Source organism: Eutrigla gurnardus (assembly GCF_963514095.1).
Source record: "Eutrigla gurnardus genome assembly, chromosome: 4".
Classification (NCBI taxonomy): domain Eukaryota; kingdom Metazoa; phylum Chordata; class Actinopteri; order Perciformes; family Triglidae; genus Eutrigla; species Eutrigla gurnardus.
In genome coordinates this window covers 28,151,961-28,164,808 of record NC_139918.1, presented here as the reverse complement: position 1 = coordinate 28,164,808, position 12,848 = coordinate 28,151,961, and the positions used below count along the sequence as shown (strand labels likewise).

The window sequence follows — 12,848 nt, the reverse complement described above, 5'->3', positions numbered from 1 at the left end:
TAGCTGGAAAGTAGAGGGTTGTAAAGCTCCCCCTCTTAAATCTGCCCGCCCCTCTGACACACTGGAGGGCTGGAATCAACTTGGTGACCTTGCATTAGACCTGGCACGGTTTGATTTTACTCCCAGGCTGTGATTAAATGCCCGAATGCTCCATACAATGCATAAAGATGTTATTATTTACAGAGAACACTGAGCCGAACGACAACATTCATGCGGTGGAAAAAACACATTATCTTGATGATGTGTTCATTTTTTGGGGTGCCGAGCCATCAATAGTCATCCACTCCCACGAACATAAATATCATACAATCAATTATTTGTCAAGACTTTTCTGCCACCTTAAAAACTACGTTTGCTCTGCTTTCTTTCCAAACCCAAAGCAATAACCAGTTAATACTGATTTATATTGTTATACCCTACTTTTTAGATCCGTTTATTATAGGCCAATCTTATCAGATCTCACTCACACTTAACACATTAATACAGTCTCATTGTGATTCTAACTGAGTGCTACTCAAACACACAATATGGAGCATCAAACTGCTTTAAAAAGGGGGAAATTGCGCCCTCTAATGCATACATTACACATACATTTAAACACAAGTCAGATCACCTACTATATAGTAGATATTGTAGTATCTGATTAGTGTTTAAATGTATGTATATGTCTATATAAATATGCATAACAGCTTTATTTAAATCGAGAAAGAGAAACAGGGAGATGATGGTCTTTTCTGATACTGATGATTTTGCATAATATGGCCCCTTTAGGAAGATAATCTTTTATAAACAGTGTTGGTTTGGTTCCAGACCATAACGGCAGGCTTTGTGTTCACTAGCATGCACGTGCAGCACTCGTGGTAATGGCAGCTATAGATTTCATGCGACTAGGATGGGCATGATGCTTATTAGCAGCTGTGTTTGCGTCCTGAGACAAACGAACAAACACCGATACACATGGAGTTAAATGTTCGAGACTTGAGACACACATGTTTCCTGTTACCGACATATTGTGCACACGTACCGCTGCTCAGCTGCTGCGTTGGCCGCAGCCGAGGAGAGACAGCTGGCCTCCTCCACTCCCTCGGTGGACGTGACACAAAGAGAGGCTCGCTCTGATTGTTTCGCTCGAGAGCAGAGATCAACGGTGTGACTGTGAGGGAAATGTATACACGAAGAAAATAAGACAAAAACACCAGTTACGACATAATTTCTTCTGTAAAAATGTCTCAAAATCAGGCAGAGTGAGATATTTTTTTTTCCAAATCGCTTTTTAATATGGAGATACTGAAAGTACAGCTTACAACAAACAGACATAGACTTCTGATAGATATATATAGCAACTTAAACGTTTTTTAGTAACTTAAAGTGTTACAGATATTACTTTTGGACCAAACAACGATCATAATATTCACAAAGCTTAAGGTCAAAGGTCACACACGAGATCATGTCCTCACTGGGTTCACAAACACTGCAGCTGTGCTTCCGGGTTTAACAGGACAGTCTAATGAAAAGTGAATCACAATGACGTGAGTGAGTAGGTTATCTGATCCACAACATGGGAGGGGATGGGGTGGGGGGGTAAAGACCAAAGACTTAATATTCCCCACTGGAACACATTCGGTTTGTTGGCCTTGTGTGCTCTTGTAAAGCCAAACTTTGCATACCTAATTTCTTCGTCTATATCAGTTTCCTCTCTGACTGAAAGAAAATGTTTTTTTGTTGTTTTTTTTTAAGATATGAAACAGACCTAGGTCAGACATTTACAAAGAAATTACATTTTGGTTAGATGAAGCCTCCTTTGGTGCCACTTCAGATCAGATTTGGTACATGGCACGACACAACAAGTACCGTTATCTTTACATACTCACATACATTGCTTTGAAACTACTCTTTTAGTGTACTATCATGGCTCACTAATTAGTCAATACTGTCAAATTTTAAAACAACAACAACAAAAAAACTCACTTATTTGACCCAGGTCTGATACGAAACATTGATACAACAGGGATACAATTTTTTTTTCTTTTTTTTTAGAATGTGCATCAAACTATTAACAACTTCAGCCAAACATAGGTAGTGTCACTTTTTTTTTTATCAAATCCAGCAAAAACTGGAGTATTTTCATCTTTATTTGTACATTTGCTGTCTATTTTTTTTTAACACAACAAGACCAAGCTGATTGACTCACAACTTTGACAAACAAACATATTACTCTGACTATCAAACTGACAGGCTACTTGAAATGTGTTAAGGAAGCAGAAACTACGCAAAACTTCGTACAGTTCCACCAAAAGGTAAACACTGATTGAAAACACCAGAACGTTCAGCCAATCACGCTGACCCGAGTTACGACCCCTCACTAGACTCTTCCCCAGCTTCGTCGGTGGCTCTCGGAGCCGACTCATTATCTCCTAGGCTGCCGCCAGTTGGGTCATCGCTTGGCTCGTTACTGGTGTTGAGGAAGGCTTGGTACTGGTTCCAGAAGCCCGCAGAGCTCCTGGTTGCAGGAATATTCAAGGAAGTCATAGATGTAGAAGATGGAAGTTGGTCAGCGGAGGAGGAACGACTGGTCCGGGCTGGTGGACGTGTTGCTTTGGTTGCCACACCATGGTGCTTCATGTGCCCCTAGGAACATAAAGCAATTAATTAGCAATTCTTTGAAAAATAGAATATTTTACAGTTCTTTACTAAAACTGTAAAATATAATTTCAATCTCCTGAAAAAACACTGTGCTACAACAATTACTCAGCCAACATATGTCATCAAAGTTATTTTTATATTACACCATATTTTTTCTTCACCTTCAGTCCACTGCGACTGGCATACTCTTTTCCACACTCGGCACAGCAATAGGTTTTCTTCTCAGGACGAGACATCGGCGATGGGAGGGTTGGGGCGAGGTTGACGGGGACAGAAACATCCAGTGCTTCAGTTGGAGCCAATCCACTAACTTTAACTTCTTCCACCCGGTCTTCCCTCCCATATGAACCGAAATGAAAGCTCTGACGTGTCTCCCTTACAAAAGTGGCAGCTCTCTGTGATACACCCATTACTTCAGCACCAATAGTGTCAGCAGTCTCCAATGTGGACTCCATGTTGGGGTCCTCGTCGTCAGGCACAGTTGCTTGGTCTTGCTTTGGTGATGCTGGTAGGGAAGACTGATCTTTGTCTTCTTCCATGGGTTCTGGTGATTTCATCCTTGGGGAGGAGACTGACTCTGATTCCAAGGTTGGTGTTGTAATAACATTAGAAACATCTTGACTCAGGATGGGTTCAGAGGAGGTACTGGGACAGGTGTAAGCAAAGGAGTCACCAAGGGCAGGTGTGCTTTGTAAGTCCTCCAAGTTCAATCTGGACCCATGGAAGGTATCAGAGGAGGCAGATGCTTCATCTTCTCCACAGTCCACTATCCTAGCATTAGATGACACTGTGGTTTTGGTAACCGCTACAGAAGTTGGTGAGAGGGTGCATTTAGGAAGGTCGATGTCAGCAGTAGCTTGTTGCTCAACTTGGTTGTCTTTGCCGACTGGGGAAGCTTGATCTGTCTGCTGGGAGGCTGGTAAGGGGACGCTGGCACAAAGGAGAGGGGGTTCTACGTTGCCTGAAGGTGGAGTTTCTGTGGTGGGATTCATGAAAGGATCAGGGCTAAGGTCAGAGGGGGGGATGAGGTCTGGGCTGGAGGAGCCAGACTTGCTGGGATTTTTTGTGATCTCCGATTTCGTAGTGTCAAATACAGGGGCCGAGCCAACTGCTTGAGTTTGAAATTGTGAGCTTGGGGCTGGGCTCTTCGAGTGGCCTGCTAGAGGGGGTGTTTTACTGGAGGCAGTATTTGGGTCAGTGGACTGGGATTGCGATTGTGACAAGGGTTTGGCATTAGAGTCGGCTGACATCTCATGTGCAGAATCCTCTGTGCCATCTGTGGGCAACTGTCCACCAAGGTGCATACGGATGTGGTGCTGGAGCACTAGAGCATTGGTGAACTTGCGCTGGCACAGTGGGCAAGAGTTTTGGACACGTGCATTGGGTGGTCGGGCATGATGGGTGGCCAGATGTGACCGCAGACTGCCTTTGGTAGAGAAAGATCTACCACATATCTTACATGGAAAGGGGCGTTCTCCAAGGTGCGTAGCCTGGTGCAGACGTAGTGCTCTGGGACAGCTTAGTACCCGTAGACACACCCCACATTGATTGGTTGTCAGGTTACCAGCTGGATTTGCGATGTTTAGTGATGGTAGCAAGCCTCCTGCCATAGCACTAGCTCCATTGGCACTCATGCCCAGAGCAGCAACCATCTCATGGGTGAAGTTTGAAATAGAAGTGGAAGCACGAGTTGAAGATGGTGGGGATGCCATGACATATGTGGTCGAAGTGTTGGCATTAGTGAAACGGCTGTTGGTTGAACTTTGAGAGGCGGTAGCACTACTAAATAACATATCCAGCATGGAGGCAGAAGTAGAGGAGGTCCATGGGGAAGAGGAGCGGGGCGCCTTCTCTAGCTTCTCCACCAGCCTCTGCAGCTTGGAGGTTTCAGATGTAGGGGTGGAGGTAACCATGGCAGAAGGCAGGGAGGATGGAGTGGTGGTGGGTTGGCCTGGGACTTTAGGAAATGAAGAGAAAGGGAAAGAAAGCTGAGACTGGCTTGAAGAAGCAAGTTGGTGGGAGCCTGGAGTAGAAGGTAGTGGGGTGCGTAGCAAGCCCAAGGCTGGGTGGTTGTAGAGGGATGAGTGTGCAGCAGGGGTAGAGGAAGAACTGGAGACAGATGGGAAAAGGAGCTTAGGCAGGTGTGCGAGCTGAGAGTATGCAGCAGGAGAAAGCATTGGGGCGTGAGGGGGGGTGTTCTCATCAAAGTGCTGCTGCTTGGCACCCTTGAATAACCCTGCGATAGTGGAGGACGATGACAAGGAAGGGTTGGTGAGGAGGGAGGTAGCCAGAGAAGAGGTGGAGGTAGAAGAGGAGGAGGAAGAGTGGGAGGAGCCAGAGGTGATAGAGGCTGCAGCTGCTACAGCTGCAGCCCTATTGAGCTGCAAAAGAGAGTGGGAAATCAAAGCCAGGTCTACACTAGGGGGAAGGGGTAAGGTAGAAGGAGCAGATCCTCCAGAGGCTCCCAGAGAAAAGCCAGTATTGGCACAACTGACCTCCACATTATCTCCACATGTTTCATCATCAGGCCTGCTTTTTGGCCTCTTCTGCATCATATTCATGCCACTAGTACTGCAACCACTGCTCATGGTCTGTCCCATTTCCGATCCCCCAGCACCCCCTAATGCTACCCCAAACAAAGAAGGGGGCAGGAGTGAAAGTGAGAGCTCTGGGTTTTGCTCACGGTGGCGTAGGAAGTGCACCTTGAGATTGCCTCGTGTGGTGAAGCGGCTGAGGCATACCGGACATTGGTAGGGTCGTTCCCCTGTGTGTGAGCGTAGATGTATCTGTAGGGAAGAATCACTGCTGAACATTTTCCCACAAAAGCGGCAGGCATGTTGGAGGCGGCTGGTATTGGTTCCAGATGCAGAAGAAGAGTCCACTCCTCCAGAGAGAGACTGCAGAGCATTTTGGGAGTTTGGAACCATAGATACTGATGTGGGGAGGGATGAATTTAGGAAGGACAGGCCACTGTGCCCACTCGCTGAAGTGGTATTTGGAGATTTCTCATGAAGATAGCGGTTGGGCAGAGCTAAAGACAAGGCTAGCGGATAGTTGGAGGAAGCCATGGAGATGGCAGCAGAGGAAGGGGTTGAAGGAGCTGAGGATCGTGAACTCCCCCTCAGATAACCATGGGCCCCTGCAGTCCCTCCTGTGCCTTCCATCTGGGGCTTCTGGGGCTGCAGGATTTGAGACAAGGAGCTGCTTGGCTTTGTGGGTTTGTTGGCTGCCTGGGAAGGGAGCAGGGAGGAGAAACATGCCAGGAGAGGAGCAACAGAGGTGGAAGGCTGAGATGCATTTGACTGGGTAGTTGGGCTGGCTGCCCTTTTGCTGTCTTCCAGGCAGAGCTGAGGCAGGGGAGCTAGGAGATGCTGGGAGGGCGTGTCTATGGTATATGAGGCTCCACCGAGTCGCAGCACCTGTCTACAGATCTCCTCCGTTATCTGCATCTGATGGATCTGCCTTTGCTGAAGTACCCGGAGCTCCTCCAGGATCAGGGCAATGCTCAGTTGGGCCCGAGAGGGTGCGGCTGAGGCAGATGTCACTCCTGGGCTGGGAGTAGGAGTAACGGGACTTGGAGGGCCCTCGGGCACACGGCTGGGGCTTCCAGGGTGCGGTGGAGGACATAAGGAGGCAGAGGACGATGAGGAGGAAGAAGAGGTGGTGGTGGTGGCTGACAGCCCCAACTTGGGAGAGGCCATGTGTGCAGAAGTGTGGATGAGGGAACTTGTAGAAGTCGTAGGATTGCAACCAGACAGTTCAAGGTCAATTGGATGTTGAGTTTGGGGAGAGAGGGGGGAGTAAGGGAAGTCGGGAGAGAGGGAGGGCTGTGGGTCTTTGAGGGGCTGGTGAGAGGGATGGCTCAGTGAGCAGGATATCAGTGGCTCCTCAGTCGGTAAAGTGGGGGTTTGAGAGCCCTTAAAAGATGGATGGGGCAGCTGGGAACTTTGAAGAGACGATGATGGAGAGCACAAGGGATAATCCAGGTTAAGTGGAAAGGAGTTTGACTTCACTGCCAAGTTGTCATCTAAGGAAAGAAGAAAATCTAAATGTAATTTTATCATCGTTAATGAAAACAATCAAGCTTTACATAATGTTATAACATCATTTTAGAATATAGCTTTTTAACAAAAACTTTTTAAAGTAAAAATCCACATTTCAGGGCACTTAGAAAAAACCTAACAGTGAGAAGTAAAATTGGCTACTGGATGTCTAGATAATGACAGAATTTAGTTGAGATGACTTTTAACCTCTGGGGTTAATTTCCTTCACCTTATCATCCACCAACATTTTGCTCTTTGTCCTGTCTTCCCTCATCAACTGCAGCCTCCCCACCACTCTCACCACACTCACACAAAGACACAAACGTCACACATGCTACACACACACACAGATTACACTGATCTGCAAGAAAATGCGCCGCTCACCCATACGGGAGCCTACCTTGTTTCCAGGGCAACACGCACAAGACAATGGACTTAACGCCCCCTAATAAAAACAAGCCACATCCACACACTTCCATCCCTGCCCCTCTGTCTTTCTTCCTGCCTCCATTCAATCTGTCTTTCTTTCATCTCCTTAAAAGCCCTTCCCCCATAAGCCCAATGGGGGTGCTACGGGTTAGGTCCTGGTTGGGTACTGGACACTGTACAGGGTGCCCTGATTGGCTGGCAGACTTGACCTTAAAACACTCCGGGGTCACATTCCTGATACGGTTTAAGGCCGGGCGGAGGAAGAGAGGTGGCGAGCAGAGAAAACAAACTGGCCCTGCAGGCAGACATGATGACTTACAGACCGTCAACAAGCTAACTTAGCTCCAGAAAAGCGTAGAGGGACGGATGTGGAAGTGTATAGGCCTACACACTACCTGTCACTGCACAGCACAGACACAAAAGAGGCAAACACTTTGTATGCACAGGGTTGCTCGTGCACACGCAAACACAGACAGAACTTACTGCTGTTGGCTTCAAAGCTACAGTTTTATGTGGGCCCTACTCCTGTGACTGGAGTGCACACACAAAGACACAAATACACACATTTGCACGCACACAAGCACACACACTCCTTCATGGGTATGTTCATGCTTCAGTGCCCAGCAACAAAGCTGAAAGGGGACAATAGGGTCTAGTGCCATTGCAGTGAGAACACCTTGTACAGTGCCTCACAAAGTTTTATTTCCCTTGACCTTCCCATGCTCATCTCTTCACTTCTCCCAAACCTGCATCTCCTTTCTCGTAACGTAATTTTTCAAATACGCTCTGCATTCTTTTTCATCAATTACTTCTCTAGGGCATTTACTGTAAAGCCTTCTATTCTGGGTGGTCTGTGTCTTTGCACCTGGCAGTGATGAGGAGTGAAGACATTTGGATTTTTACAGGGCAAAGAAAAGCACGTAATGGCTGCAACCATAGAGGACGAACTAAAGACTGTACGGGCCAATTATTCCACAGAGCCTTCTTTTTCTTTGCGCTTAACATAATGCAAATTAAATGGACTTAACTGTTTAATAATTCTGCTAAGAAAACCCATTTAGAAATGACTATGGAGAATATGTGATTACATCCTAATCAACTAAATTCAAAACAAGTCTTAACTGCCCATAATTACATTGCTGTTCAAATTCCAAACGTGGTATTTCCCATATGAGGTTGGACAAGTCATCCTAGTTCACAGGTTAGTGCAATAAATGAATAAAGCATCAGTTTAAGGCCTGCATGAGAATGATGCAGCATGAATGCATATACCATCATTATGAGCAGTTAACTGGCACCATCTAAACGTCCCATCCAACTGATTAACCAGTATTCTTTTGACACACATAATCTATTTCTCACCATGCTCAAGTATCCCACAGGCACCGAGGGTCAGGTTCATACGCTGCTGGGGTTGTTTCTGTTTCCGACGGGACATGCTTCTGCAGGATGGGAACGACGCAGGGGCGCATTGGCCAACACACAACTTTTATTCTGTCTCCCTGCACACTGGAGGGGGAAAAAAAGGTAGGTTTCTAAATTACTTTGAGGGGGAGGGGGTGGTGGGATGAAGAAAACCTAAAGTATCATCTCCAAAAAATATGACAATGGATGCTCCGGATTGATTAGTCTCAAAGCGTGTCCACGTTGGTGGCATTGTGGTGCAGAGAAAGAAAGACAGGACTGAAGTACCAAAGAGGCATGTGTGACAGTTTTCTCTCAACAAGTCTCCCTTTTGTCAAAACTCACCGTTGGCCCTCCTTCCACACACACACACACACACACACACACACACACACACACACACACACACACACACACACACAGCTCACTTGTTCATCTGCTACTTTGCATTCAAATGGCGAGTGAACACTTCTTTTGAGGCAAGAGTCCACTCTTTGGCAAACCCTCATAAGTTTCCCCACTTTGCCCGAGCTTTCGACTCACCGATAATGATCCAAATGTGCGCGAAATGGTTGGAAACTGTGCGCACAGGTGGCTGTAAAAAGGGTTTAAACCACGGTTTTTTACATTGAACCATACGTTTTGTGTGAGGGGACGGCATCTTATCATGCACGTGCACGCGCACAAGCTCGTGTGTGTGTGTGTGTGTGTGAGCTCTGTAAAACAGCGCGCGGGCAGAAACGATGTGGAATTTGCAACAATGGCGTTTAGGGAGCACAGCTGAGTGAACATCGGCCTCTCAGAGACACATACGGCCGCTGACTGGACGCACAATGCCCCCATTTCAACCTCATGTCGACTGCTCACCACGTGGAGAGGGAGAGAGGGAGAGAGACAGAGGAAAATAATTTTTTAACCGGGCCCTGTGACATACCCCCCCCCCCCCCCCCCCAACAACACACACACACACACACACACACACACACACACACACACACACACACACTTCTTCTGTTTCTCTGAGGCTTGGACAGAATAATAAAAAAAAAATGCATCCGAGCTTTAACCATAAAGTCAGATTGTTTGGTCCCCAAAGGACAGCATTAAAAAAACACGTTAAAATGGAGTTATTTCTAACAGCCTCGTATTCCTTTGTTGGACGCTGGAAGTCCGATTCATTTCAATATAATACACTTAAAACGCCATTCCGGACACTCGACCTCTGGGACACTTTTCTAATGCAAAAAAAAAAAACACCAACAAAAAACACCCAAAACCCCGAGCCGTGATTTCCGCACAAATGAAATGATTAAAAAAAATAACATGAATTAGGCTGTAAACATGCGCGCCGTTGCGTAATCGATCATAAAATGCCCCAAAAGAGAGAGAAGTGATCAACTCTCATAGTTATCAAACAGTCGCAAAGAGATGATATCGTTGTCGGGTTTTTGTTAAAAAACAGAACTCTATTGTGCCAACAACGCATTTCTCGTGCCATCTTGCCATTATGTTCGCTACACGACGGCCGGACGTGTGTTTTCTCGAACGCCTGGAAACGAGCGCAAAATACGGCGGAGAGATGCGCGTCCCCGCTACTGTACGGCGACCTGTTGCACGCCACGCGCGCTCCCACATCATAACAAGTTATGATTCATAAAATATTATGACTTCTCGAAAAAACACAGTCCCGGATGTGCATTTCCCCCGCAGGCCGCTCGTCGCCGAGACAAACCCGCTTCAGATATAACACGCATGGAAGAAAAAACGAACTTACCATGTTTGAAACGATGATTTTTGGCAGCGATATTGTGTAATGACACTAGAGGGAGGGGAGGGGGGGAAAGCTCGGGAGCTTATGTTGGGTAAGATCGGCTCCGTCTCTCAGCCGGGACACTGGCGCAGCAATTCCCTATTCACTCCCAGGGATGCGCAGTCGGACAGACGCATTTTTTTCAATTATTTATCTCCGTCGCAAATCGCGTTTCTTTCTCATATGACAAAAGGGTTATTATGCCTGAACGTCTCCACTCATAGTCCGCCGGCCGCGGCGGCAGGAGAAGCAGGGGCGGTGCGGATATCTGGACGCTCTGCTCGCTGCGCGGGGAGGATTATTTTTCTTGGCCGCGCGTTGCTGCTCTTCCTCCCTTTTTCTTTGTATTTTGTCGGGGCCTTGGTCCTGTCAGGCCTGTCTGCGCTCTCTCTGCGGTAGCCTATGCTGTCTGTCTGTCTGGTTAGCTGGCTAGCTGTCTGTCTGCCTGTCTCTTATAATTAATGGCCCTATCTGCCAGACGGTCCTCTGGGAAACAGTGTCCACGGTTACCTCCACATTGGCTCTCAGCGTGCATCCCAGCACAGCAGGCCTTTAAAGCCCTGCTGAATTCAGATTTTAAAGATTTGTCCAAGTGTGCATGATTTCTGATTCCCCCCCTCCCCTTCCCCCACCACACTGTCATAAATAACCATCATTTACATTTTGTAACACATTTATATTTAGTCAACAGAAATGGTGTTAAATGCTGGATTATTGGCACCACACATGCTTATCTCTATAGATACGATGGGTGTTCATTACAGTCTTTATTGAGCCATTTTGGGTCTGTGACTCATAATGTTGGAAGCACATATAACAGCCAAAATTACCCCCGATGCAGCCGTTTAGACAAAGCCAGGAGCCTCTTCACCGTCACAAACGGCTCATTTGGAGACAACACACTGGAAATATATAGAAATGGATAAAGCCACTAATAGATGTGAACGGTGTCTGTGGCTAGCAGTGGATTATGGAGGTCTACAATATATATATATGTCTATATATATACTTCTAAGTCAGTGAGGTAATCTATATTTAGATTTTAAACCTGTTTAAAGAATGGAAGGGATTACCTAGCGCTGCTACAGACTTCATTTAAGTAAACTTAATCTTATTTGAGCACGTTTATGCAACAGGAACTCCAGCATTTTAAACTCTGAATAACTTTATCCTGGGAAATATATCTTAGACGTTCAACCTGTCGTTCAACCATTAGACTCTGATGATGAAATTAATACAAATGCAGCAATGATTTCACGACACAAGCCGACGACGATGCTGGATGAAAAACTGTAGAATCAACAAGAGCCATTTGGGGTTCATACTCTGGGGATCACGAGTGTTTGAACCCAAGTTTTTCCCGATTCCAAACAAGTACTTGAAGGTATTTCACCAGATCAGTGAAGGCTTTGACCCGCTCCTGCCCATTAGGGAAAAACCATAACTGAAGATATTCAGGTTCATCCTCTGGGGATCGTGCACATCTGCACTTAAATTTCATGGCTATCCATTCTGCGAAAACATTTCCCTCAAAACCAACAAGGTGTTAAAGTTGATTAAGTCACCAAACCGTCTATATCTGTTGCCCAACTCACTGTGATGACACATTAATATCGACACCTCGACGGTTCATCCTAGTGTGACTGTGAGAGGCTGTCAGCTAATGATGGCGACCATCTTGTTCTTTTATCAACTCAGCTTCACGTCTCCTGGCGCTCGCTCAGGTGTTGTCGACTCTAATCCAGTAAAGCCACTAGATGTCTCTCTAAGACAAAAAAAATAATGTTGCAAATGTCTCGACCACCTTATATTTAAAGTTCTACCTTTAATCATCACATGAAGAAAAAGTGTAGATAATGCACGTAGTGTTTTTTGTTTTTTTACATTTAATTAATTGAACTGTTTATTTAACTCTCTTCTATTCTAATTCACACGTAATGTCCCTATAAAGACAGTTTAATTGTAGTTATTTGTGCAGGACTCATTCATGCCAGGTGTATGTTTTTATTACCTTTGCATTCAGCTGGTTTTCTTCCTGCTTCCGGTCTTTAGGCTGTGGACTGTAATTCCCCAAATGATAAACTATTCCTTCAAACTCGATACGTCTTCCTCAGTTCCCCCCATATCTGTCTGGAGAAAAGTCAGATCATCACTAAACTTATTGCAATTCATCCTGAGGGGGGACAACATTTTTTTAATGACAATCAATCCAACAGCTGTTGGGACAAATATTTCACTCAAAACTACAGAAGTCAACCTCATGGGGGCGCTGGAGGGAAAGTTAAAGGATCTCCATCAGCCATTAGGGTGCACAATCTATACACTTGTGTGCAAAAAAATGTCTCTCCATGCGGCGGATGCCCTGAGCTTCCTTGTTCACGACCTGTAGCATTTAATAATCCATCTGAATCAGCCTGAAGCTGGTTTTTGTGGTTTTGAGGACTACGATACTAGATACTGGTACCTCTTTTGATCGTGTACATTTGATGGCTTGGTGAATTCTTCTAGAGAGTGAAAGT

The 12,848-nt window shown here is 45.9% G+C and overlaps 1 protein-coding gene across 3 annotated transcripts in view; it reads right to left on the bottom strand.

The window, feature by feature from the left end:
• The window catches only part of sall2 (spalt-like transcription factor 2), a 179,852-nt gene extending 167,397 nt beyond the window's left edge, over positions 1 to 12,455 (bottom strand). Inside the window, exons 1-4 of one of the 3 annotated variants that reach the window (XM_084007668.1) lie at positions 12,341 to 12,455; positions 8,478 to 8,624; positions 2,805 to 6,670; positions 1,272 to 2,628 (exon numbers count right to left, since the gene is read on the bottom strand). In XM_084007668.1, the coding sequence (XP_083863794.1) occupies positions 2,350 to 2,628; positions 2,805 to 6,670; positions 8,478 to 8,553 (4,221 nt within the window). In that variant the 5' untranslated portion in view covers positions 8,554 to 8,624; positions 12,341 to 12,455 and the 3' untranslated portion in view covers positions 1,272 to 2,349. Of the gene's footprint in view, positions 1 to 1,271; positions 2,629 to 2,748; positions 6,671 to 8,477; positions 8,625 to 10,293; positions 10,527 to 12,340 lie in introns of those variants that run through there. The other 2 variants (XM_084007667.1, XM_084007669.1) reach the window with 2 other exon arrangements.
• Between the last annotated feature and the right edge of the window lie 393 nt (positions 12,456 to 12,848).